Genomic DNA, 27,952 nt, shown 5'->3' on the forward strand with positions numbered 1-27,952 from the left:
TCGACGAATAATGTAATAAAATATCAAGAAGGTGACCAACCGAAGAAGACTAAATCAATACGTCCAGGTAACTACAATATCGATACGTTAAACAAAGCAATCGGGTTGAAGCAAAAAATTAATTTTGAAAAACATCTGCCGACAAACCACGTTCTTCTAACTTTGGCTAAAGATGTTAAAGTTTATTTCAATGCTACAGGTAGCTTTGCCAACGTAGTTGGTTTTTCAGATAAACCTGAGGACAACCCAGTTATAAAAAGTACTATGAGTCCGAAGAAAGTGGATTTCTTAACAGTCACTAAATATATAGTTCATTCAGATGTAGTCGATGTTACTGGAAATTATGTTCATTTGGTTCGGGTGCCTCCGGAGGATACATACAGGGGAAAGTATCGAACTGTTTACAAATACTTCCCATCCGGGATACGAGAGAAATAAGTGAAAAGGTTACTTACGATTTTAAAAACGGAGCAATTTCTATGCCATTGAGAAAAGGGGGAGATTACATGAATTCAATTCGTATCTGGATAACGGATCAGGATGGGAACATGATCGATTTCAATAACTGGCCAATTAGCTTTTGTATTGAATTGCTGTAGTAGTCCCGAAGCGGGGCCGGTGTAACCCTATCGGAAGATAAACCATCCCACGACTAATCCTCCAGCAATATAGATCATCTCATATTTCTTTTGCTCAGGACTGGGTTGATAATAATCTGAGAATTGAACTGGCACTTCGGAACGGCTTTGCGCCGCTGCTTCTTCAAGGATTTCTGCATCTGTATCTCTTAACTCAGCTGCAGCATGTGCGTCCTTTGCTTGATTTTCTCTTTCCCAATCAGCCTGTAGTAATCTTTTTTCTGACCAGACGTTGCGATCATGTTCAAATTTTTCTAATGCTTTATCATGTCTAATTTTCTCTTCAATAAGAGCCTCACCATTCCCAGAAAGCTTTTGTCCGATAATATTTCCTCCTGTAAATGCCGTTGCATTTAATACAGCACCGAGAACTGTCATTCCTATAGCTGAAGCCATGACTGTGTATTGTATATTACAAGGTATTATTTTAATTTTCACTGTATATAACATAATTATGTCTGATCCAAGTGGCTTCGGTCTAGGTACAATTCGTATGCAAAATCTTGAGCTCGAAGATCTGAGTGATGTTAAAGTTAACAATAATACTAAGATGGCTGCTAATCATAATAAGGATTACGTCCTTCGTTATAAAGACCGCGAAAAATATTTCGTTTTAGCCAATGCCGCGGCGCCACCCCACGAGCATGCTGTAGAATTTTCCGAACTTAAAGACATTGATGAAACTGTAATTGACGCCACAAAGGCTTCGAATGATTCTACTCCTTTTGCTCTGACATGGGATGGGGATAGTCAGAAATTCATGCCTTATAATGTGCCGCGTAACATCTTAGATATATTGGGTAGTGAAATTGCAGGAGGTGTTGTTGAACCACCAGGAACTCCGAATGTGATTTATTTTGATAGCAATGTAAACAAATATAAATTGTTAGATTTCGTAGTTGGCTTACTCCTACAAATCCATACATTGCACTTCTTGGTATACCGATTCACCTTAAAATTAGTCCTCTTAATACAATAATGAAGGCAGATAATACACTGCGAAGGTGGATAAACGAGGGGGAGAATTATTGTTCATATACAGCTAGCGGAGTTCCAGTAAGATTATTTTGGGACACAACTTTAAAGAAACTGGGTCTTAAAAGTGTCGGTGATGAGGCAGCTGAATTAACTTTACAGACAGTAAATCAACAGATGACAGACAATATGAAAATACTTCAACATGGTACAGTTCTCATTAGATGTGTAAAGTTAGCTACTGGAGATGAATTTGACGATTTGGTTGGATATTATGCTATGAAAACAGATAACAGAACAACTTGTGATATTATCATAAGCATTGATAAAGATCGGGGAGGGGAAATGAGTATTGAATGTTTTGTTGGTGGGAATAGAATAGAGAACGACTTAGGAACTACATTTGTACGTAGAGATAAAAGAGTGAACACTTTAGATATCAGTACCATTCATCTGAAACGTCTCATATTATTTGAAGTAATGGTCTTCCGTCACATTTTAAGTTCAGAGGAAATTACTAAAATTTTATCTATCAGGTGAACAAGTTCGCCCCGATAGGAACTTCGTGTTCAACATCAGCTAGACTCCGCGACCGGCCGGCCGGACTGACAACGGGGCTCCTTTATATAGGCTAGTTTGATGGTGATGACTCACACGGAATTTCCCGTACATGTATAAACATGCTCAGCAGGGAATTTCCCCGCTTAGTTCAGGACAATGCACTGCTGCGCGTGCGTGAGTTCGTATATAGGTCAGGGTCACACTTTAGTTACATGGATGGTTAATTTTTCCTTCGCTTCATGTAGATAAATGAATAAAATGGGTGTAAAATTCTTACTTAATCCCAGTTGTCCACGCTTTCTTTACTACTTTCGTGTGATAAATTGAAAATAGTATATTGAAAAGCGAAATTTGGCGAGTCCATGTTCTCTCACCAGTGACTGAGGTAATGGAGAATTGTATCTCTCCGTCTTTTCCATCGTCGTTGTCAGTGGCTGCTATGTCTGCTGTGGCCAGCACTTCGAACCCAGTGCTAGAATCTTCCGGAATTGTAACAGCCGTACTTGGAAATGACGTAAATGCTGGTGCAAATTCGTTCACCGGAGACACCTGTAAGACAGTGTTCCAATCGAGAGAAAGCCTTAAATACCTCTCCATAGTTTTCTAATCATAAATTACGATATACATTCATTTGCTCTCGAGCTTCTGTAATTACTTACATAAACGATGACGGTAGCACTACTCGTCAGACCGCCACCGTCGGTAGCTTCAATGATGATATTGTACGAATCACTTGTTTCATAGTCCAAGGGATCGGCTGTGGTCACCAAATCGTTTCCCTGTAATGCGAATTTACCTCCGTCGCCGCTGGCGATGGACAATGTCACCGTTCCAAATGCACCAGAGTCAAGGTCAGACACTGTCAGGGCGGCGGCGGTGACTCCTGCAAGAGATGTGTGACGTTAAGAAATTTTGAATGGTGTGACTCATACATGTAATAATAGCTCATGCACCTTGCGACTAATTCACGGTTTTGCAAATTCAAGGTAAGACGCTTACGATCTTGTGACATGGTTGGAGAAGTTGATACTCTGAGAGAAGTGAGTTACACTGATCAGTGCCTTCAATATATTTATAGAGCGGCCGACAAAAACTTGTCTATTATTCCATTTACATTCAGGACGGATCGAGAAAGATAGGATATTTTTCCAAGTATAAACCGGAATACGTGTCAACGAGCTGCATTCACAAACACCTCAGGAGGGGGGGGATTTAAGGGGGGGGGGCTTGAAAAAAATTACAACACGCCAAGGGGATCTGACAAGAATTGACGTTGCAAGGGGGGGGGGAACTAAAATTTATTGAATATCCTTTTCAAATACCTTCTGGCACTTTCATTTCCTGCCATTTCCATTTTCAGCGCGTCCTTCGGGTGCAAATTTTAGGGTATATTAAACAATGTATTGATGATCAAAGCAGCCACATTGAGGCAAAAGATTAGGTTGTCATGATTTCTACTTACCCAACCCCTCTGTTGTGCAAAGCTGTCTTTTATAATGACTAAAAGTTTCAACTTAACCTTTCAATAACAATGTGGGAGATAGCTTATTTGATATCATTCTTCCATTCACAATAAATTGGGTAAAGATCAGTGTCAAACGTTCAGTTGCCGTATGTACATTTTTATTTTTTGAGGACTTTGACAGAATACAACTATTTAGAATAGTGCATACAAACTAGTGCATAGTGTCATCAACAACAACTGGAAGCTTCAGGTCAAACAACCTTTGAATAACAATTTGGGAGATGATAACCTGTGTTTTATTTGTAGTTTCCTCATAGCCTACAATGTATAGTGAATCAACATTTTCAGTGAAATTCCAAAATCAAATTTATGTCGCACACATGCATTTGTATCCTTCATAGATGTACATACGGCAACTGAACGTTTGACACTTACGAGGGGGACTTCAAAATTATAGCAAATCAGAAGGGGGACTTGAACACATTGCGGGTTTGTTAGGGGGGTATTGAAAAAATCTGAGAACTTTTTTGAAATCTCCCGGCCCCCTCCAGAGCTGTTTGTGAACGCAGTCTAATGCTGATTCTAGCAAGCTACAATCCATGGCAATCAGTATGGCTAGGATATATATCATGCATTCACATTATTGATATCAAAGTATTTCATAAAGAAACATCAACTTTAAGGTATTATGCACCTCGAAAGTGAAGGACTTAAACTTTTGTTCACGCTTTCGTTAATGAAACTTTCAGCCATTCTCTTACTACATCAAGAATAAAAATCGGGAGTCACCGTGCAAATTTTGGTGCAAGAGAAACAAATAACCCAAGATTTACCGATAATTCAGATTGGCCGCTATCCCTGCGTTAACTCCATGGATAAAAAATAAAACTTTCGACTTTCGAAAAATTAAGCCGACAAAAGGTTTTCTTACACCAAGAGCTTTAAAATGAACCCCCACAAGTGGTATGTCAGAAAAGAATTGTAAAAGTTTGAGAGTCCGAACATATCTTGCCGAAGCGCCTTTTTTTCGTAAACAGAAACTTTTTCCCAGTACAGATACATATTAAAGCAAGCAAGCAATTGAATGTTTTGTCTTTCAGCTTAATCCCAGAAAGCGTTGATAAAATCATACAAAATGAATAATTCTACATAATTTGATTCAGAGAAAAATCCGCGATACCGGGATATACACCTATGAGCTTCATTTGACACATGTCTTTCGATACTTAGGGACTAAATCGCTGGCGCTAAACCGCCCTCAAGGGCGAAGTAGAGAGTTTGCAAACTAAGTCTACGGGGGCTCTGCAAAGTTACCTGCCGCACTGTTCTCTGGAATAGTTGACACGACAGCAGATGGATTGAACGTCGGGTAGTTGTCATTGGCGTCATTAACCGTGATAGAAATACCAGTCGTCGCACTACTTCCGGCCAGGTCTACCACGGAAAGCGTCAACGGATATGTTCCAACGGCAGCTGTGCCATCGGCTTCCACGACCTTTGCTGTTGAAATTGACCCTGTCTGTTGGTCGCAATTGAAATGTGCTGCATTTGTACCTGTTTGGGAGGCAAAAGGAAGTTACTTCTTAGAGACAGGCGTGTAGAGAACTGCCCCGAGGCGAAGTGGAGATATTGGTTCGGTCATAGCATTGGGTAAATTAAATTAAATTAAAGTAAAAGAGCATGGATTGATGTCGTGTGCAAATATGTTAAATCATAGAAAGTCGAAGTTTCTACTATATATGGTTAAATGCTATGTCTTTTCATAGACCCTCGAGTTTTCTCGAGGGTCTATGGTCTTTTGAAGTACGTTGAATAACAAACGAAGATTAAACAGGTGAAAAGTAGACATATTACAAAAATAAGTATATAATACAAACTGATTCACACCACAGGAAAGTTGGACAAAGAGAGACTATATAAAAAAAATTGACTAGAAAGATTACCAGTAAGGTAATAACTCAAAACGTCATCAACGTCATCATCAGATAAATCGAGTTTTGGATCTGCGGCCCCATTCCACGTAACACGTGTTCCATATCCAGCGCCATCTTCGACGGTACCGCTGTACGACACCTGGCCAAAAGAGGGCGTTTCGTCCAGTTCATTGAGAAGATTAATTTGCAGCGTTGATGAAACACTGGTAGTGGTACCGTCATCGACACTGTGAATGGTGATGAAGACGATTTTCACAAAAATGAGTTGAAGACGACTTATTGGAAATATTTGCAGGGTTATATAAAGGGACTATAAGCACGTGTATTCAAGCTATAAATCGACCCACTTCAAGTGGAACGACTCTACTTATGAAAGTGATGTGCCAGAAGATTTGGTTACCACATTATGTAGGCTCGTAAAATCGTGCGCTGCTTTTGATGTGGACAAAATGTATCAATAAGTATCACTTTCGTTGCAATGTAAATGTTATATCATAGAGGCCGCCAATTTGACAATTATCACATGTTAATTGCACTTGAGTCCGAAATTCAACGTCAAAGAGAAACACTTAGCTCTTGTTAACAATATCTTACGTTATATCAAGAGTGAAAATTCTATTTCCAAGGTCATAGTCTAACCCTGCTGGTGTCACGACTTTATTTCCATCGCTTATTGTGAATGCCGGAGTGTTTGGATTTTGTGACGCTATGCCGACGGTGACTGAGTCTCCCTCCTGGTCGAAATATGAGACTGAGAAGATGGCCACAGACATTCCTATGGATTCTGATATCTGAACGGCGGCCGGCAAGTTTCGTATGACGGCAACTTCGTTGACGTCGTTTATGGTTACGTCAACGGAGTACGTGCCGTCGAGACCTGGATCTTGGAAGCAGTCGACATATATGGTCTGTATTGGAGTGTGTGTTTCGAAATCCGGTACGATGCTGCCGACAGTTATCTGCGATGACAAGGTGAATGACGGACAATCATCACTGTGGTAGTGACATACATGAATTGCGTCCTTGCACATCATGGCATCGAAAAGACGCAGACTTGAGACTATTTGCTAGTATACAGTAATGTCTTTCAGTTTGTATGCTGTTTGATACCAACGTTTAGCGGGAATATATTAAACACGATATTAGTGCATCAATCCAATAGCACTTCACACATTCTTCGAATGTAACTTTAAAATAAACACGATTGGAACTAATTTTTGGAGAATTCGATCTTTATATTTTTCAAATTTCTCAAATTTCTCAAATTTCTCAAGAGCCGTATCTGAATGTTGCAATATTACAAAGTACTCATAAAAATAAGTGCATTGTTTTAAGAGTAAAACAGATGAACTCGCCTTTGCAGATTAAACCGACATTAGTTCTGTCCAATTATCCCAAATTAGTTCCAATCGTGTTAATGTTGTAATCCTAGCTCAACGGCTCATTCTTGAAGTAGACTAATGACTATTCTAAGCAAAACACTTTAATTTGTTGTGGCATAGTACGCACTGTTTTGGTACCAATGAACTGTGCAAGAGCCTTGAACATTTGCTAAAATATCAAAAGTATGAAATTTATATTATGTGCGTTTCTTAGAAAAGGAACGGTGTATCTGAGCAATTCTTACCGAACCGTCATTTGGTAATATGTTGAATAAATCAGCCGGCCCTGGCTCAACACGGTTTATCGCGTATTTAGGACTCGCAGGTGTTTCTGGGAAAGTTCCCGAGACGTCGGTTGCGTCGATTATTGGTGTGTTTGGAGTGGAATTCTCATCAACGCTGTACATCGCATTAGTCCATGTTATTCCACATACTGGAGGAAATACAAGAAACTCGGTTTTAAAAGATCATTTCTGATTTATTTGATGAAAATCACTAATATCTGTCGCCTTACTAGAAGATTCATACTGCAACACACATTGCACACAAGTATGACCTACTCTATCAAAACCATCACCACCACCACCACGATGATGATGATGATGATGATGATGATGATCATCATCATCATCATCATCACCTCTATCATCATCGTTATCGTCATCATTATCATCATCGTTGTTGTCGTCGTCATCATCATCATCATTGACATATTGTAACCGAAAGAATCATTATTGCGGCACTTGTGTATAATAATAGAAAGTGGATATTTAAGATCGGATAGTTGCCGACAGAATATGCAAAATAACAAACAAAGGACCACAACCAACTTCAAAAAAACATGCGTAATATGTACATAGTGTATTGAAAGAACAAAATTCGTCACGAGAATAAAGTATTATACGTCACCTTCAGGAACATCATCGATTGTAACAGTTATCACATTGGAATCATCTCTCCCAGTACCTTGGTGACAGGTCATTGTAACTGTCTGCGTGGTGGCGTCATTCTCGTAATCTGGTGGTGTCGACCCCACTAACAGCTGAAGACAACATGAGGATTTGAAAGCAGGAACATTACTTAGTCATGTCACATGAAACATAAAGGGCAACTAATAATGGAAATAATTAAAGGTATACAGTCACCTGTAATCTAAATATGCCCATATATGGTCAAAGGGGCGTTCCTTGGTATTAAAATGCCCATGTGAGGGCGCTGTTTTAAAAAACGGCCACCCGCTTAAAATCTGTGATTGGTTAGATTTCTCTTTCCATGGTAACTGTGGCAAAATTGGAACAGATGACCGTGTACCTTTAAAGGATGATAATGGAAAAAAAAATTGACGAACATACCGCTCCGGAAAGAGGGCTTGCATCAAATAGGGAATCTGGTCCCGGACTGACCGTAATGGTAAATGCTGTTGATGCTGCGCCCTCGGGGAAATCCGCAATAACATCGGTAGAATCAATGACGATGCTGCCGGTGCTGGTGTTTTCTGTCACAGAGTAAGGTCCGCCAGACCAAGAGATGCTGCAAACTGTAACAAAAGGAGAAGTCCAGAATTTTTAGAACCTTCAGCTGTTTTGAAAGTTGTCAACCTTGTATTTGATTACGGCTACAAAAATGTACAGCTTTCTTATTTCCATATGTTTTGCAATTTTCTGTGCCGTGTAGTACTTCGTGATTGACGGTTGCGTCTGACTGCAGTTTATTAAGATACAAAAGTTTTCAGTGAGAATGTTGATTCAAAGGTACATATAACGTTCCACTTGATCTTTTCAGTGGTGTTCTGCTGGCAGTCGCGTGGCTTTATCAGGGTGAGTGAAAATAATCGACGTACGTTCAGCTTCATCGGTAATGGTGATGGTGACTACGAATATGCCATCATTGTTGGTCGTCTGTTTGCACTGTATTTCCACCGACTGGCTCACAGGATGGTTTTCAAAGTCAGGAACGGTGCTTCCTACTTTCAGCTGCAAAGTTCATTAAATTCAGTTTGCAATGACATTGGATAAGTAGACGAACAACGTCAGGCGTCCATAACGGCATAGAATGCCTATATTCTGGTTGTATTTGCACCAAGGAACGAACACACACACACACACACACACACACACACACACACACACACACACACACATCAGTGCCATTTTCTGCTAAGGAATAAAAAAGTGTCCCTAAAGAAAAGTGGAAAAGGAAAATAGTAGATAAACTATGGATTCGTGTAGACTGGCCCCCGTCGCTTGACTTCTCCCGGCAGCAGCAGTTACTAGCTGCCCAAGCGCGTTCACCTCACGATCTTGCAACAGCCTACCTAACGCTACAGTCCGCTAAACGTTATTGCTTCAATTTATTCTATTTTGATGTTAATATGCCCACAGACTTGTAGCAAGTCAAGGATTCGTTTTAGTATATATAAATGGATTTTACGTTGTGCAAATGTGTGTCAATGTTTAGATCAACCGCCAGAAATTCGTCTGAAATTCAGCTTTTACAATAGTTTACCTCCCCCGTAGCGCCGTCAATATCAAAGAGGGTCGCTAGGCCCGGAGTCACACTAGCAATGACAAACTTAGGGGATGCGGCTCCTTCCGGGAAATTTTCCGTGATGTCTGATAGCGGAACGATGGTAGAGCCGGAAGCTGTGTTCTCAGCTATCGAATACGAAGTACTTGCCAAAGCGATGGAACAATCTGTAAATAGGAAGACAATGCAGTATGTTGGGATACGGCAAACGTTATATGTTCTCTGAAGCTGGTCAATGTAGTCAATTGTACACTAAAATACATATTGAATACGAGAAATCAAGGTGATTTGCAATATTATCTTTAGAAACTTACAGTTTAGAAAGCATAGATAAGGCTCCATTCACAAACACCTCTGGAGGGGGAGAAGGGGGGGGGGGTTCGGGAGATTCCTAAAAAAAGTTCCCAATTTTTTCAAATACCCTAACAAACTCACTATGTGCTCAAGTCCACCCTTCTAACTTGCTATAATTTTGAAGTCCCCCGCCCCGCACAATTCTTCGTCCAAATATATCAAATCATGATACATGGGAGTCTATTGGGCAAACTATTTACATTTTTCCATAAAACAAGCTATATCTCTACATTTATATGAGAGCAATAATTCATATAAATGTACTTCACTGAAGTGGCAGATAAAAAGTGCATGTGTTTACAAAAAATAATTTTGGAATTTCACCGAAAATGTTGATCCACTATCCATAGGTGTCCCTGGCAAACTGTGAATATTTTTTCCAATATGAAACTTGCAATATTTGTACATATATGAACCCTGAATAATTGACATTGTACCTGATTAGAAGAGGGTGGTTACATGTGCATATGTGTACAAGAAATTTAATTTTGGAATTTCGCCGAAAATGTTGATCCCCTATACATGGGCGTCTAAAAAACTGTGAATAATTTTTTTCCAATATCAAACTTGCAATATTTGTGCATATATGGACCCTAAATAACTGATATAATTGTACTTGATTAGAAGAGGGTGGTTACAGGTGCATATGTGTACAAGAAACTTGATTTTGGAATTTCGCCGAAAGTTATGATTCACTTTACATTGTAGTCTATAAGAAAATTATGAATATTTTTTTACAATACAAAACTTGCTAAATCTGTGTAATTCTTGATTCTACCTTATTGATATTAATGTACATGATTAGAATCACATGGTTATAGGTGCATATGTGCAAGAATTTTATTTTGGAATTTCACCAAAATGTTATTTCACTTTACATTGTAGTCTATGAGGAAACTATGAATATTTTTTTTACAATACAAAACTGATTAAATCTGTATATTTATATATTCTAGATTATTGATATTAATGTACTTGATTAGACTAGGATGTTTACAGATGCATGTGTGTGAAAGAAATTTGATTTTGGAATTTCACTGAAATGTTGATTCACTATGTATTGTAGTTTATGAGGAAACTACAAATAACAAAGGGGTTATTACCTCCCAAATTGTTATTCAATACTGTTTGACCTTAAGCGTCCAGTTATTATTGATGAAACTATGCACTATTCTAAATAGTTTGTATTCTGTCAAAGTCCTCAAAAAATAAAAAATGCACATACGGTGACATGATCAACGTTTGACATTGACCTAGACCCAATGTCAAATAAGTTATTTCTGAAATTGTTATTGAAGGGTTAAGTTGAAACTTTTAGTCACTACAGAGGAAAGTTTTGCACATCAGAGGGGTTGGTTAAGTAGAAATCATGACAACCTAAATCTTTTGGCTCAAGGTGGCTGCTTGAATCATCAATAAATTGTTTATATACCCTAAAACATGCGCCCAAAGGGCGCACCGAAAATGGAAATGGCAGGAAATGAGAATGCCAGGTGTTCGGAAAGAAATTTGATATTAAATAAATTTTCAAGTCCCTCCTTCGTAATGTTAATTTTTTCAGATACCCTTGACATGATGTAATTTTTTCAAGTCCCCTCTGAAATCTCCCGGCCCTCCAGAGGTGTTTGTGAATGCAGCCTATATAGTGTTCTGTAAGCTTGATTCTCATTACTTTGAAATGGCTGACATGCAAACAACGTCATTTGGTTTCGACCCACCTTCGTTGACATCGTTTATGTTGATGACGACATCTTGTTCATGGTTATTTCCAGTCGCCTGGTAACATGTGACCGTCACCGTCTGAATTGAACCATGGGTCTCGTAATCAGGTACTTCACTTCCGATTGATATCTGGAACGATGGTAGAGATGGCACTAAATCACCATGGCATCAATGTTTAATGCAGAGCAGTTTTGTGCAAATTAAAATCAACCTTCTTCATACAGATCGACGCAGTTATCGACGTGTATCTCGCACCATGACGCGAAAAATTTCGTCGAAGTTGCGGCTAATTTCGAAAGAATACACTGAAGATGTCGATCTCTGAACTGTAAGTCTATAAAAAACCGCAAACACATTAAGGACATCATGTATATGAACCGTAAGTGGGACACACAATTATGCCCTACGCTAATCTTCGAAGCAGTGGGCGCTACATTTCAGTGATCATCATGTGCTACACACTGCAGCTATTGGGCCAATCAGAATAAATGAACAGAAACGACTCACCTTTAAACGCTTCATTCACAATTCACCTTGTAATCACGTTTACGAGAACTTACCTCCCCAGTAGTTTTGTCGATAGTGAATAAATTTGAAGGTCCAGGACTGACTGCCGTGATATCGTATGGTTGTGCAGTCTTGGCTTCCGGGTAAGTTTCTGAAAAATCCGCTGTGCTGATAATGGTCGTTGTGGCAGCGGTGTTCTCATCCACGTCAAACGGCTGAGCTGACCAAGTCAGTGAACAATCTGTGAAACGATTTTCATTCACTTATGTTATTGCAAAACAATTCAGACGATTCCTGAACGTGTGAGGAGACATAAAACGATAAGCAACAGTCAACATCATCAAGAAAAGAGACAACGAAAATAACTTGTTGAGGCTCAAGTTTTGACCCAACCCAGGCTACATGTTAAACGAAACTGAGTCACATTAGTTTCACTCACTATTCACCAGAGCAGGCAAAGAATGTGAAATAAATGTTGAGCTTTTGTCAGGAGAGTTAAGCACGGCGAGAGTTCAATCCTCTTTGTTCGTCTTTATTGGCTTTCTTTAACTTTAATGTAGACCTAACAGGGAAAATGCACCAAGATTATTGGTTTATAGGGAATGTGAACTATAAAACACATTATAAAGTCGGCCACATGCGTGCGCTGCGTGACCGTGATTTCGTTTAGATGGTGGTTACAGGCAAAACAGAAACCGAACATGGTTTAATCTTTTGGTTTTGAGGACAACCAAGACAATACAGATTAATGGTAATAGTTTTGAAATGCAATTTTTTAAGGTCTGTAAAATGCACAATTCGAATGATTTTTCTAATGATAGATCTTACTTTCCAGGACGTTTTCTATGGTAACGGTGACAGCAGTCGAACCACTTCTGCCGCTCTGTTGATGACACCTCACTGTGATTGTTTGAATTGCATCATCTGTCTCGAAGTCAGGGGGAGTCGAACCAACCAGCAACTGATGGAAGTAAAAAGGAGAAATGAACGAGGAGTCTTGAGGAGGAACCCGATTGAATAAGGTTATAAAACGTTTCCATAGTTGTAGCTTTCAACAAAACCATATGTGCAAAAATATGTGAAAATGCAGCTAATTAAAATATGAAACGAAGAAAATTTTGTAGTGGCAAGTGAAGTGAAATAAGTGATATGTTAATAATTGTTCTGGTAACGTAGTTTATCTGAATCTTGCCAAGTTTTGCAAAACGATATCTCATTATGTGTTGAGACATCAATATTTGAAATATCATCTTACCGCTCCCGTCGTAGGGTTGATATCGAACAGCGTGTCCGCACCTGGGCTGACGGTAATCGAAAATGCAGGCGATGCTTGATTTTCATCAAATTGGGAAACGACATTCGAAGAATCGATGACAATTTGACCGGTATTGGTACTTTCTTGAACCGTAAATGGGCCTCCAGTGTAGGAGATGCTACAGGCTGTAAAGTATACAAGTCGGTATTATTAGATTCCATCGATAAATCCTTTTAATTTTTATACGACTTAATGTTTCAATCAACACGTATAATAAGGTTTACCAGACTGTAAGAAATTGAAAAATCTAGTGTGTGCGAGAAATGTGTTGCTGCAGACATATTCTATGCCAGGCTTGAATGTGCGTCATGTGAAGTCGCATTTAAACTTGCAACATGTACATTCTCCATCTTCTCCCAATCGTTTATAAAGTTGCGATATGGCCGAACGGTTTAAACAGCGGTTTTCGTTACTTTAGTAGATGTGTTCTAAGATAGTTTGAGAGTTAGAATCTTCCTCGAGCAAATATAATCATATTAAGCTCTTGGTAAAGAAGACGATTCGTGACATTATCATCAAACAAGATACTTACGTTCAGGATCATCAGTGATGGTAATTGTCACGGATTCTACGCCATTGACATCGGTTGTCTGTTTACATTGGATGTCCACCGTTTGCGTTGTTGTATGAGTTTCGAAGTCTGGGACAGTGCTGCCAGCTTTCAACTGCAATTGAAATTACCTCAAAATTTCATTACGCATTTTGAGGACAAAGTGCTTATAGCCGCTTTCAGGCTTAACGAATACAGCAATTGAAAATCGAGCTCAGAATGCAGCGGAATTTAAATTTCTTACCACACCAGTGGTACCGTCGATATCGAATAATGACGTTGGACCCGGAGTCACACTAGCAATGACAAATTTAGGGGATGCGGCTCCTTCCGGGAAATCTTCAGTGATGTCTGACAGAGGAATGATGGTAGAACCGGAAGCTGTGTTCTCAGCTACCGAATATAGGGCACTTGCAAAAGTTATTGAACAGGCTGCAAGTAATGTGAAATTCATAAGTCATATTTCATTATGAAAACTTATATTGAATATGAAATAAATTTTATCATTCCCAAGTGACATTTTATTTCTTGAAAACGTAGCTATAGCCTGTCTTATACATGGACCAAAGACGTGTACGCTTTATGTTACAATACTTGTCACACGCAGTGCCACACAGGCCAATTTTATTCTTTTACCTTCATCTACGTTTACTATGTTGATGACGACATCTTGGGCACTATCACTTCCAGATGCCTGATAGCAAGTGACCGTTATCGTCTGGGTTGAACCATGGGTCTCGTAATCAGGTACATTGCTGCCAACCGTGATCTGTAATTAAGTTAATGTTCGTCGCGATGATTTGCTGTTCAAATTTAATTAACGCATGATGGTTAAATTCTCACTATAGTTCGTTTTGATGAAAGAAACGATGGAAATTTAGCTTATGGAAAACGTGCGTAAGTTCAAACACTGAAAAATAAACATTCTTCCCGTACACGGTCTCTGTATCACCCCTATTTATAACAATCAACTCAATTTGTAACACTAACCCAATTTGTAACAAAACCTATTTTTCAAAACATTTGGCCGTATTTGTTGAAATCTTGATGAAATATGCATGTTTGTATGTTTGGGGCAATTTCCTTGTTTTTCCTTTGTCGAAACTATTCTTTTCTGAAACTGCTTTTGTTACAATTAGGGTTGATTGTTACAAATAGGGGTGACGTGTCACCCCTATTTCTAACAATCAACCCTATTTGTAACAAAAGTTAACCCCATATAGGGTTAGTATGATTTCTGTCAGAAAACAAGAGTTTTAACATTTTGACCGAAATTGGTGAAAATTGCCCCAAAACAAACATTTGGCATGTATCTGCACAACTTGGTTATCTTTTACGACGAGGCCTATTATCCCTAGGAACCTGCACAACGAAATTTAATCTGACAGTCAAGCATTTTCAGAAAAAATGAGTTTCGACAAGGGAAAAAAAGAAAATCGTTCCCAAAAATACAAATATGCATATTTTACCAAGATTTCAACAAATAAGGCCATTTTTTTGAAAATTAGGTTTTGTTACAAATTGGGTTAACTTTTGTTACTAATTGGGTTAGTGTTACAAATACGGTTGCTTGTTACAAATTGGGTTGACACATCAACCCTATTTGTAAAATGTTATTTTTTACATTTTTGACCGAAATTTGTGATAATTGCCCCAAAACAAACCTTTGGCATGTATCTGGACGACTTGATTATATCTTACGAGTAGGCCTCTTATCCCTAGGAACCTGCACAACGAAATTTACGAGCAGTTTGATGAGTTTCGACAAGGAAAAAAAAGGAAATTACCCCAAATATATAAATAAGCATATTTCATTAAGATTTCAACAAATTATACGGCCAGTTTTTTTGAAAATTAGCGGTTTGTTAAAATTGGGCAAACTTTTGTTACAAATTGGTTACAAATACGGTTATTGTTACAAATAGGGTTGCACTTCACCCGTATTTGTAACAATCAACCCTATTTGTAACAAAAGCAGTTTCAGAAAAAATGAGTTTCGACAAGGAATAAAAAGAAAATTGCCCCCAAACATACAAATATGCATATTTCATCAAGATTTCAACAAATACGGCCAAGTTCTTTGAAAATTAGGTTTTGTTACAAATTGGGTTAACTTTTGTTACAAATTGGGTTAGTGTTACAAATAGGGTTGATTGTTACAAATAGGGGTGATACAGTCTCAACAATTATTATTTCACAGAGAAAATTATCGTACTGGCAGATGAGCTTAAACGAACTTACGGCTCCTGTACTTTGGATAATTGTAAATAGGTCAGACGGCCCAGGGTTGACGTTTGTAATGTCAAACGGAATCCCAGCCTTTGTCTCTGGAAAACTGTCCGTGATGTCCCCGGCATTGATGATTGCTGTGCCGGAGAGTGAGTTTTCATTTATCTGGAAAGGTGGCGCTGACCAGGTTACAGAACATGCTGTCAACGAAATTACGTAATTTATATTTAATCTCGGACAACATAAAGTATGAAAAATATAAAGACGATTCTATAAATGATACGATATACGATTACTTTCAAGTGATCTCCTTGTAAGTAAATGGTTTCTGTTTACATTCTATTCTTTTCTAAACTGTTAAAGGGAACATTCGCTCTGAATATCTTATCGCCACTGAACAAGTCTTGACCGAAATGTTCGATGGCTTCGAAGAAGTTATGCTGATCGGTAGTGAACATACATACATACATACATACATACATATATATATATATATATATATATATATATATATATATATATAATATCATATTATATAAAAAGTTACAAAAGTAAGGAATTTTATCTCCTGCAAACGTTCATACAGCGCCACCTGTGATGGGGTCAGGAGGTCCTCCTGCTAGCTGGTCCTCTTTTTTCCCAGACAGTCCCCCAAGCAAGCGGCCATTTCAACTGAGCTTAACAACGCCCTCCTCCTCCCCTTTCCACCACATTTTACCATGTATGGATTTTTGTTTTGGTCCCAGAAGATTGAGGCAAGATTAATGTAGGTGAATTCTTTGTCAGACATCGACATTTTATCGTTGGGTTGGACTTTATATACCAGAAAAGCCCTCGTACTCGGGCTTTATCCTATACATTGAATTTGGTGACGAAGGCTTTACCAGTAGATAAAACACCCAGAATTGAGCACTCTGATTGGTCAATCAACAGTAGATAGTTTTTAAATATATATATATATATATATATATATATTATATATATATATATATATATATATTTAAAATTTTTAAATATATATATATATATATATATATATATATATATATATATATATATATATATATATATATATATATATATATATATATATATATATATATATATATATATATATATATATATATATTTATACAGATGTCCCCGTAGGAAATTACAGTGGTCGATGTTAAAGCAGAGCGTCATAAATAATAACACAAAAACACGATTGGGACTAATTTGTGATAATTGGATGATGAACTAAAGTCTTTAAAATTTGGAAATGTAAGCTCATCTGCTTTTCTTTTTACGCTACACACTTGTTTTTATGAGTAATTTGTAATATCGCAACATTCAGCTATAGGGCACCTACCATTTTGAAAAATATGAAAAATATGAAGATCCAATTGTCCCAAATTAGTTCAAATCGTGTTCAAATTACTTCAAGTACAAAGTAATGATATCTGTTACTTAAGTTTCATACATCCTGCAATCATTGTTCCGTCCCAATCATATAAATTATATAAATAAGGGTGTCAATCTAAGAATCCTTTCTCTTCTGAGGATTGCAGGATGCATCAAACTTAAATAACAGATATCATTCCTTTGTACTTGATGTGCGTGTATATATATATATATATATATAATATATATATATATATATATATATATATATATATATATATATATATAATATATATATTATATATATATATATATATATATATATATATATATATATATATATATATATATATATATATATATATATATATATATATATTTCAAATCAGTGTTTGCATGACAACAGATTTGATGTTTCCAGGACTGCAGATTCGATGTTATTTGCACGACAAAAGATCACCCAACAGAAAGAGAGACCCAAGTCTCCTGAATGACCTGCCGGAGAATGTTGTAGGTAAAATGCCCAAAAGACAAATACTTTAGGATCGGATTTATGCGTCAGTATTTAAAGACTCAGATTGATCACAACTACGCGGTTTCTCTACATACTACAACTTACGTTCAGTCACGTCGTCGATGTAAACAGTAATCGTGAATGCGGCGTCGTCAGCGGGAATCTGTCGACATGTCACCTCAATAGTGATACCAGTCCCGCCGTCAGTTTCGTAGTCCAAAGCCGAATTCACATATATCTGCGTAAATAATGAGTGTGGAACATGTCTGAAAGCTAAGTTTCTATGGGAAAAACACATTCTTCTTCCTAAGAGCACCATCCAAGCCACACTTAAAAACGACTGTAACATTGTGAAAAGCACATCTAGCGAGTATCTTTTTCTTCGACTTACTGTCACTTGTATTGCAGCTCAGCTGCAGAATTAAAACTAATGGCCTCGCAATGAAAAGGAAAACTGAGGAGAGTTTTTAAAGTTCAATTATTCGTTCTTCTCTGTCGAATTTTTATACTTTTATTTGGTTGTAGTTCACACGGTCATAGGGATTTAACAGTGATTGAAAACAAACACGTTCCGATAGTTAACGAAGTTTCGGAAAATAACAAGCACTAAAAGCACCGGACAATTGTGAAAAATGCCTGCTCCGTTTTCATATCACCAGTTCAAATTCCATTATCTCGAACATGAAAATATGCATAATATTTAAACTTTTTCGGAAACGCATTCATGAGTTCACTTGATATTGCAATGAGGAAGAAGACAAAATTTCGGAGTTATTAAAGCATTGGTTTACATCACATACAGTTGTCATCCACAGTCCGAAAAACTATGGTCACGTTCGTGTTGATACTGGGTAATTTATTCATACTTGAAATGTTCCTCTGTAGTTCATCATATACTTTCATCCTTTGCGATGAATATTAATTTCAAACTTTTTAAAAATGAGCCGATAAAATTTACTGTAAAAGAAATTGGTGTGCAAAATAACAGTATAGAAATGCGCAAAACTGAACAGACCAGTTTTGAAGATCTATCAGAGACCGAGGTGTTTGCTATGCGACCCGATGTGTGCAACCCACTACATATGTAGCTTTGGAATTTAGGTGGCAGTTCTCAAAACCTCCAAAGCAAATGACACGAAAAATCATATTCGCATATGACCTAAATTCACTTTGAAAATGATATTGGTTATACATGTACAAAAATGTGCTCATGGGGTTTCTACCACAGCTATACAGATATTTGTATACGGTGACGATTCATCGGTGCATAGAACGGCGGTCGAGAGAGCGTTAAAACAAAATAACTATTTAATAATAATTTATAGTCATTAACCAAAGACAGAAATAAAACAATTCTTTACTCCAGTGGAACCAACGTTAGCAAAAGAGTTCCCATCGCCATGAAGACTTAAATTATCTTTGAAAAGCCGTGTGAACAACATTGGTAAAAAAACCCGTATTTATGGGTTTTTCGAACGGCCAGATCCTTGTACCCATCAACGCAAAGATCAGTCGAGAAAATCACTGCTGTTAGAAATAAAAGAAATACTTACCACTCCAGTTGAACCATCGATAGCAAACAACGTTCCCGCCGAAGTAATTTCGTACGCTGGACTTGCAGCTGTGCCAGGAAATACAGGTGTGAAATCCGCTGTGGTGACTACGTCTGTTCCGAGGTTGCTGTTCTCGGCGATGTGGTAAGGACTTCCAGTGTATGATATAGAACAAGCTGTTGAATCGTAAAAAAAATGAGTGACATGATGGCTTTAAAATAAAAAAAAGACCGTCATTCTTGATTCTAGATTCTTCTCAGAACACTTCATGATTCCATCCAAGACATTCTGGCTCTTCTGGCTGGAGAATTTACTGTTTGGAAAGGCCCGTTACAGCCCCCGAACCTCAACATCACGTCTACATTCATGAAGGCTGTGTTGATATGTTTAACAATAGGCATTTCCACGTAAATATTGACTGGAACAAGAAACTTTTACTAAAAAATACTGAAATCGACAGGAAATGTTATCGCTATTGGAGCTTTAACATGTATCATCATCGTTATTCAACATCATTATCATCATAACCACCGTATAATCATTACAAGACTTGAATATAGTAAATATAATAAGAGCAACAACCATTGAAAGAAATTGTTATAGTTGCTACGGTGCGACTACGGTAGCCCTCAACGGTTTACAACTTGTAATAATCGCAAAACTCTTCATTTGTTTGATTTCAGGTTTAATCGATGTTTATCTTTTGACGAAATTAAACGATGGGTTGTGCTTTTTAAGGCTGCTGTTGGGTTTTATAGCATACCTACGTATTTTGTTTGCCCCCTATTTTCTCATAAATTTCTTTTTGTTAATAGTCTCCATATTAACCGAACGACAGCACAGCACAGTGATGAGCCACAACCAAGGCATCTACTTTGAAAACGCGAGTTTCAGAGCTGATAAGTTTCAATAAAAGAGTGACGACCTATAGACTAAAATTACATAAACTAAAGGTTCACGGTTAATACACCTTGGTGAAGGGTGGGGTATGTGCCGCCTATATTGTACAGCACTGTACCTTCTCGTAAACTGCTTCATTCCCTACCGTGTCGAAAGCATACGAACATACTATCGTATCAATGGAAAGAAGCGGGAACTGACGACGAGTGATGATGTTGAACTTGAACTTGTTAATTGAATACGGAACCATGGCTAGGCTTCACCTCCCAGCCACTGATACATTAGTCTATGAATCTGCCTGTGACTGTAGCTGCTTGAGTCAGTTGTGTCCTATCTCCTCTCGGTCACTCACAAAGGAGTGACCGTGGTCCAAGTTAGTTTTCCTGTGAGTATAGCGTGTCCATTTATATAATATCGTTGCTATGTCGGACACCGACACCATAAAGTATACAATAAGGTGACATACAAAACTTTGATTTCTACCGACATTAGAAAAGATACAAAAGTACAAATTATCACTTGCCAGTGCATGGCATGCTACAAATAACTAATTAAAACAATGGCAGATCAATATTACCATTGGCTGAAATACAATAGAACACGGCGGTAGTACACAGAGTACCTCCACGAGAGAGAAGTTACTGCTTGAATTTTTAAATGTGTAAACGAGTAAGACCATGTTGTCGATACCGTGCAGGTATTTCGTGGCCCCAGTATTATTATAGTACAAATCCAGAGGAATTGCAACTTGATTTATCGCGTCCATGGACGCTAATGTATCGTGAGCGTGAAATGTTACTTTCTTTGCGCCAATTTGGAAGATTGTGAAAATAACCATCACTTATATGTGTTGACAATGCCACTTATTCTTTACGATCAAAGTAAAAAGAAACGTTCCATGGAAAGTGACATGAATACTTTGACAATATTTATTCAGGTAATTCGATAGTCCACTTGAGTAAGACCAGTTGTAAACCAATAGCCTAGATTTTCCGTTGCATGCGGTAGAATCTTAGGAAGGTACTTTAATTTTCCGTTTACTCATTCCATCATAAAAAGACAAACGCACCCAAAACGTCGATTGCCATTGAATACTGTTTCAAAAAAATGCCAGGCCCAAACTCTTAGTGGGGTATTTCAAATAAAAACCCCTACGTTGGTCAAAGACTGCCCTGCTTAGAGAGGTGGTTGACTTTCACATCGAATTTATTTACGAAAGATAAAGAGTGTCAACCTTCGAACAATATGTACAGTGATTAATCATCTTCCACGCAGACGTCGTGTCTCATTTAAAGACAGTCGTCGTCTGTCGCTAACGCGGTCATTGAATGGAGAACACAGCGATTGCGAAGGGCATAAGTGTTTGGCAATGGACGCTTGGTGCACTCGATTGGATGTGTTCATATAAGAGACGTTCGTGCAAGACTTCTTTACGAAGAAACCGTCATCACAAGCCTCCTACGTGACGTAACCTTGGTTAACAACCAGAGTTCCTGGCAGTTGTCCCTGTTTGTAAACACCTGCACTACATCACAGTTACAACAGTGATCACATGTTTAGGGGTTATTACACGAAGTTTTGGCAATATCGCGTCGTATTCGAGTGATGCGTCCTTATTTTTACGAGTTGCGCAGCACGAGTCAAAATGCGGACACATCACGAGAATACGACCGGTGTCGCCCAAACGTAGTGTAATAAACCCTTTATCATACATGCATGCTTTGATAAATATTAAGATGTCAACACAGGTTTTCACAATTTGAAGAAGATTTATTTTGAGTTTAAAATTGCAGCGGACGTAAAACATAGGCTGGAGTGTGTAAAATGAGTGTATTTTCGTGTTTTGAAACATAAGCTCATCTCTTCGCGAAAGTTATGAGGCCAGCCAAACTCAGGCCAACGTTCGATTTCATAATCGAGCAAATTCGAGTTTGCACAGCTGAGAGCATAGATATTGCAAGCAGCTCTGCGACATCTATCAATACACAGTGGATATAATAGCCGTACCAGCCAGTTTATCTCCAAGAATGGTACATGTCCTCAGACGTCGAATATGCTGAATTTACCATCTTAGAAAGGAATTTGTTAGCGGATTAGGGAAAACGTGAAGTCAGTACATTGTAAGCTGGAACGTCGAAACTCGTTCGTGGTTTTGTTGCTGTACGAATAAAACTTTTCAAAGGTATTTACGTCGTCTGCTCGTTATTTTCGTTACTGGCTTGCCTAAAAGTAAACTTCTTTTAACAACCTAAACGAAAGTTTAACTTTCCCTAGTATCTTAACATTGTATCCGAAACCTGCGCCGGTGCCACCGGACACGATCATGATCTGTGAATCTCACTGACGGTACAAATCGGAAATTTAATACGTGCACCTTGTCTGTCGCGAGTATTTTCAGTGCGGTTGGATTTTTGTAGCTCAATTATGGCTGTAAACGATGTAATTCAACACCTAGGTACTCTTCAACAGGAAACCTGTCGTACAGCGGTTCTATCATGATGCACTGTCAACCGGGCCCGTGATCTTCAGCGGTGTAGAAAACATGAAAACACTGCACCGTATGGGAACGGCCGTGAACGATGAAAGGTGTCGGCAAAACATACAAATTTTCAATGCGTTCGTTTGTATGTTTCTGGTACAACTGTACTTGTACCTAAGTGCAATGCCCGTGAACTGACTGCAAATAACAAAATTTTGACCATAATCACAATGACGTTTCGGAGTGTCATAAGTCTTATTGGCTCAGCTGTTTTATATGTATATGAACATACCAACGAAGGTCATGCGTACGCGTAGTTCGATTACAGTGAAAATATAATCGTCTTTTAACATGTTAAATATACGGGTTCATATCAGTACCGTCTAAACAATAGGAGAATGACAATACAGGCATATATAACACGTATGATAAAGAGATTTAATATGCGTGTTCTTTTTTATCAATTACAAACTTAGAGTTGTTTGCAAAGTTAACATGTTATCAAAAATGCAATATGTATTCGTTTCCATGGTTGTTTTGAAGACTTATGATGAGGGAAAATATATTCATTCCAACGGTTTATCAAAGTAACGCAATATGTCATTATGAATAGCTCATACTTGGTTTAAGATTTATAAGACTAACCAATTGAATTTGATGACTATCAAAACATATTAAATTAGCGGACACGTAATTTCAGATGCAGCACACAAAGTTTGATCGTTCGATTCGATAAGTTTAACAATTCAGGTCACAGTGTCGTTCCGCTACATTGACTGTTTCCATGGTGATGTCAAAACAAAGGCAGGTTGATCGAAGGTCACAATAAGGTGTACACAGCACATTTATAGAAATAACGGACGACGCCCTAGGGCAAGAGGAAAGCCAAAAATTAACGGACGAGGCTTGCCAAGCCCGTTAATTTTGGCTTTCCTCTCGTCCGTGCCCGTAAATAAACGTTAATGGTCAGGGCGAAGTCTGTTATTTCCATTATATTATCAGCGAACCAATGAAAATTGTTAAAATTTACGAAAATTTCCTACGCGAAAGACAACGAGCCCCAGAACTTGTCAGTGAGCACGGCGCACTTTCACACGCACTGTAACTTGCAAATCCGGGGATTTTTTGGAAAGAAAGGGTCTAAACTTGACCAACAAGTGCTCTATTTTAATTTGTGATCGATTATGTTCGTTGTACGAATCACAATTTACGTTTTTGCTGTAAAAGTTGCGATGTTTACGATATTATTCGACTATGCGACTGACAGGGCATTTTAATATGTGGTATACAGCATCACAAACACGCAGTGATGGTAAAACGATTATGACGGCGTCGTGTAACAGCTGACCGTCCTAGAGTGCTGTCGAGCCGTTTCGATACACATTACAGAGTGAGTATTTTAAATTTGAAATGCCAATCTCTTCAATTGTTTGATTTAACTTTTAATCGCTGTTTATCATTTGCCGAAATTAAACCGAGGGTTACACTATTTAATGCTGTTGTTGGGTTTTATAGTATTCTTAGGTATTTTGTATGCCCCATAAGTTCTGATAATTTCATGTTTTCGGAGTCTTTAAGATTATTATAACGACGACATCTACTTTTGAAACGTAAGTTTCAGAGCTGATAAGTTTCAATAAAAGAATGACGAACCATAGACTAAAAATACATAAAGGTTAACGTTTAATACACCTTGCTGGATGGGGTTGTGCTGCCTTGTATTGTACACTACTGTACCTTCTCTTAAACTGCTTCATTCCCTACCTTGTCGAAGTGCTTACGTACTACGTACGTACAATCACATATATGTATGGACAATGCCATTCATTCTTTACGATCAAAGTTAAAATAAATAAGTTCCATGGAAAGTGACAGAAATAGTTTTTACAATACTTATTCAGCTAATTCTGTCGTTCACTGGAGTAAGACTACTTGAGAATATTACCAATACATTTCCGTGGCATGCGATAGAATGTTACGATCATACTTTGATATTCCGTCCGTCCCGTCATTAAAAAGACAAATGCACCCAAAATGTCGGTTGTCATTGGATACCAGTTTCCAACAAATAATATGCCCGAACACTCAGTGGGGTATTTCAAATAATAAACCCCTACGTTGGTCAAAGACTGCCGTGCTCAGACAGGTGGTTGACTTTCACATCGAATTTATTTACGAAAGATAAAGAGTGTCAACCTTCGGACAATACGTACAGTGATTAATTATCTTCTACGTAGAGGTCGTGTCGCATTTAGGGACATTCGTCTTTTGTCGCCAACACGGTCATTGAATGGAAAACGCAGCTATTGTGAAGGGCATGAGTGTTTGACAATGGACGCTCGGTGCACTCGAGTTGCTGTGTTCTTATATGAGACGTTCGTGCAAGACTTCTTTACGAAGAAACCGTCGTCACAAGCCTCCTACTTGACGTAACTTTGGTTATCAACAAGAGTTACTGGCAGTTCTCTTTGTTTGTCAAAATCTGCTCTACATTGCAGCTACTTTAACCGCGATCACACGGATAGATTTATATGCGCGTTCTTTTCTTTTCTTATCAATCACAAACTCAGGGTTGTTTGCAAAGTGAACATGTTATCACAAAATGCAATATTTGTTCGTTTCCATGGTTGTTTTGAAGACTTGTGATTAGAGAAAACTTATTAATGTCAACGGTTTATCAAAGTAATGGAAATGTCCGCGAAACGACCTCATTATGAATAGCTCATATCTGGATATTAAGATTTACAAAGACTAACCAATCGAATTTGATGACTCACAAAAGATATTAAATTAGCGGGTGCGTAATTTCAGATGCGCTGCCTAACGTACAACGTTTGATCGTTCGATTCAGTGTCGTTTCTCTACACGGAGTGTTTCCATGGTGACGTCAAAACACAGGTGGGCGGATCGGAAGTCACCAGGCGCTACCGGTATACAACTCATTGTGGTATACAGCATCACAAACACGAAGTGATGGTAAAACGATTATGACAACTCCGTGTAACAGCTGACCGTCCTAACATAAATCCTGACTGTAATGTTTTTATCGAAATACAACCGTTTTCAGAATTACATGTAGACAGCGAAGCTACTGCTGTGAACTGCAATTAAACTGTTTACACTAATTGGTTTCAACTGTAGCTATAGCTTGCAAAGCCGGCAAGAGTCAGATGACTCAGAATCGGCTTTTACTCTGCACATAGGCAGTCAAAATAAGCCAACAGAAGCTGCTAAGCTGTATAACACGCCACACTGAAATGCAGAGTAAAAAGCAGATCTTGAATCTGATAATGATTTCGACTTTGCCAGCTAGCTATACAGCTGAAACCAACTAGTTTAAACAGTTTTATTGCGGTCCACAGCAGTGGCTACGCTGTCTAATTCTGAAAACGGTCGTATTTAGATAAAAAACATTGCAGAGTGAGGATTTAGGTTTTCTTAATGATGAAACCACGTTTTAATGTTGTGAAATCTTGTTTTATTTTCGTGTGATTAACTGACTTAAATGCCTACGCTATACACCATATATTGAATTGCAATACAGTATCTCAGATCCTCCTTGTTTTCGAATAAATTTGAGGGAAACGCAACACAATAATTTAGTTAGTTATAAGGCAACGGCTTAATTGCTTGGCAACCTGATCACTTTTGTTTTTATTTTGTTGTGTTTTTGTATGGGGGAGGGGTTGTAATCAATATGCATGGAAAAGCCACTTTGTGTGTTTTCTTGAAAGCTTACTTCCCCCTACATTAAGTGGCGTGTCTACTGAAATGGCACTATAAACAACATCAAATACACTATAATGTCATTTAACAACTTAGTACACGCCCTAACAAAAGCCAAAAAATCATTCTTAAAATGACTGCACATGGATAATCAGACTTACTAACTATGCCTTACAGTTTTAAGGCATTACAGGTCAAGCTGTGGTACGGTGAAGAAAGTCTGATCAAACCTTTGTGACGACATTGGCTCAGCTTGACTGTGAATAACAAGGGACAGGTAAAAGTTTCGTTCACCCCTCCAGCCTTACATGCTTTCCGATATACAAGTGATATCAAGGTAAAACCTACTTAAAAAAATACTTACGTATGGAAATCACAAACGTGCACTTCAAAGCCAAACACAGGAACAGGAACAGATAGCATATATGCTCAAACGCCATGGTTGCTTTAGTTCAACGATCATGGGCATTTCACCATCACCAGCAACGGGTTACACATGACAACTTAATTATCTTGTAAGGAGGTTGATTAAAAAGATTCGTAAATCGAGCCGCAAGAAAATGTCACGTTGACCGTCACTCAAGTTTGGAGGGAGAACCTCGGTAACGTTCCGTTTACCTAGAATCAAGAGCCGTGATTGCCAAAGGCACTACCGTGACTGGCACTAGAAAAATACCAGCGTTGATCGATGACATGCGCTATTGCACCTGCCAAAACGTCCACGACCTTATTACCGACTGGTGCGTACATAAAATCCTCAAGGGGCGCCTTTATGGGCCTGCCAGCCTTTGTCCAGCCATACCTATCGCAACAAGTGCCCACGATGAGTTGATTCAATGACGTGGTCATGGAAGATAATAGCAAAGAACAGAGATTTCAGTGCGTACGTGTTGAGTCAACTCTATTGATCCGCAGTCCAAGCAAATTGATGGGTGAGAGCACCGCCAATCGATGTCGATATGATAGGACGTTTAACATTGTCTAGTGCATAGTGTGCACTTTCCTAGTGTCAATACCGATTTATGGGTCTCCTTCAGCCTTTAACTTTACGCAACTGCAGAGTTTGAAATGTTCTTGTGTTTGATATACTTGCCAAACTTGAGACACGCCAGCATAGTATTGTAGTATCCTGAACATATTACAGTAAACGTATATATACCAGTCTGATAGACCTTTAGGGACTGGTCAGTTTCTTCGGCCTGGGGGGGGGGAGGCGGTGGATTCATGGCGGGGGGGGAT

The 27,952-nt window shown here is 38.4% G+C and overlaps 1 protein-coding gene across 1 annotated transcript; it reads right to left on the reverse strand.

The window, feature by feature from the left end:
- Window positions 1-2,447: 2,447 nt before the first annotated feature.
- Window positions 2,448-27,393, reverse strand: LOC139134470 (cadherin-23-like). Its single transcript, XM_070701330.1, has 21 exons — window positions 27,078-27,393; window positions 19,609-19,784; window positions 18,161-18,293; window positions 16,171-16,358; window positions 14,566-14,698; window positions 14,174-14,361; window positions 13,912-14,044; window positions 13,320-13,504; window positions 12,893-13,025; window positions 12,118-12,305; window positions 11,554-11,686; window positions 9,461-9,648; window positions 8,796-8,928; window positions 8,359-8,492; window positions 7,865-7,997; window positions 7,201-7,388; window positions 6,168-6,532; window positions 5,583-5,800; window positions 4,954-5,193; window positions 2,834-3,057; window positions 2,448-2,723 (listed from the first exon to the last, which is right to left on the reverse strand). The coding sequence occupies exons 1-21, from the start codon at window positions 27,151-27,153 to the stop codon at window positions 2,448-2,450; spliced, it is 3,765 nt and encodes a 1,254-aa protein (XP_070557431.1). The 5' UTR covers window positions 27,154-27,393.
- Window positions 27,394-27,952: the final 559 nt, after the last annotated feature.

The sequence above is a fragment of the Ptychodera flava genome, chromosome 6, assembly GCF_041260155.1.
Source record: "Ptychodera flava strain L36383 chromosome 6, AS_Pfla_20210202, whole genome shotgun sequence".
NCBI lineage: Eukaryota > Metazoa > Hemichordata > Enteropneusta > Ptychoderidae > Ptychodera > Ptychodera flava.

What these genes read in the sequence shown, in the direction of transcription:
- LOC139134470 (XM_070701330.1), bottom strand. Translation starts at nt 27,153, where the DNA reads ATGGCGTTTGAGCATATATGCTATCTGTTCCTGTTCCTGTGTTTGGCT. An exon ending in CATCGACGACGTGACTGAAC is followed by an intron (nt 16,359 to 18,160) that starts GTAAGTTGTAGT and finishes TTTCGTTGACAG; the next exon opens with CATGTTCTGTAACCTGGTCA. An exon ending in ATTTTCACTCTTGATATAAC is followed by an intron (nt 5,801 to 6,167) that starts GTAAGATATTGT and finishes CACCATTCACAG; the next exon opens with TGTCGATGACGGTACCACTA.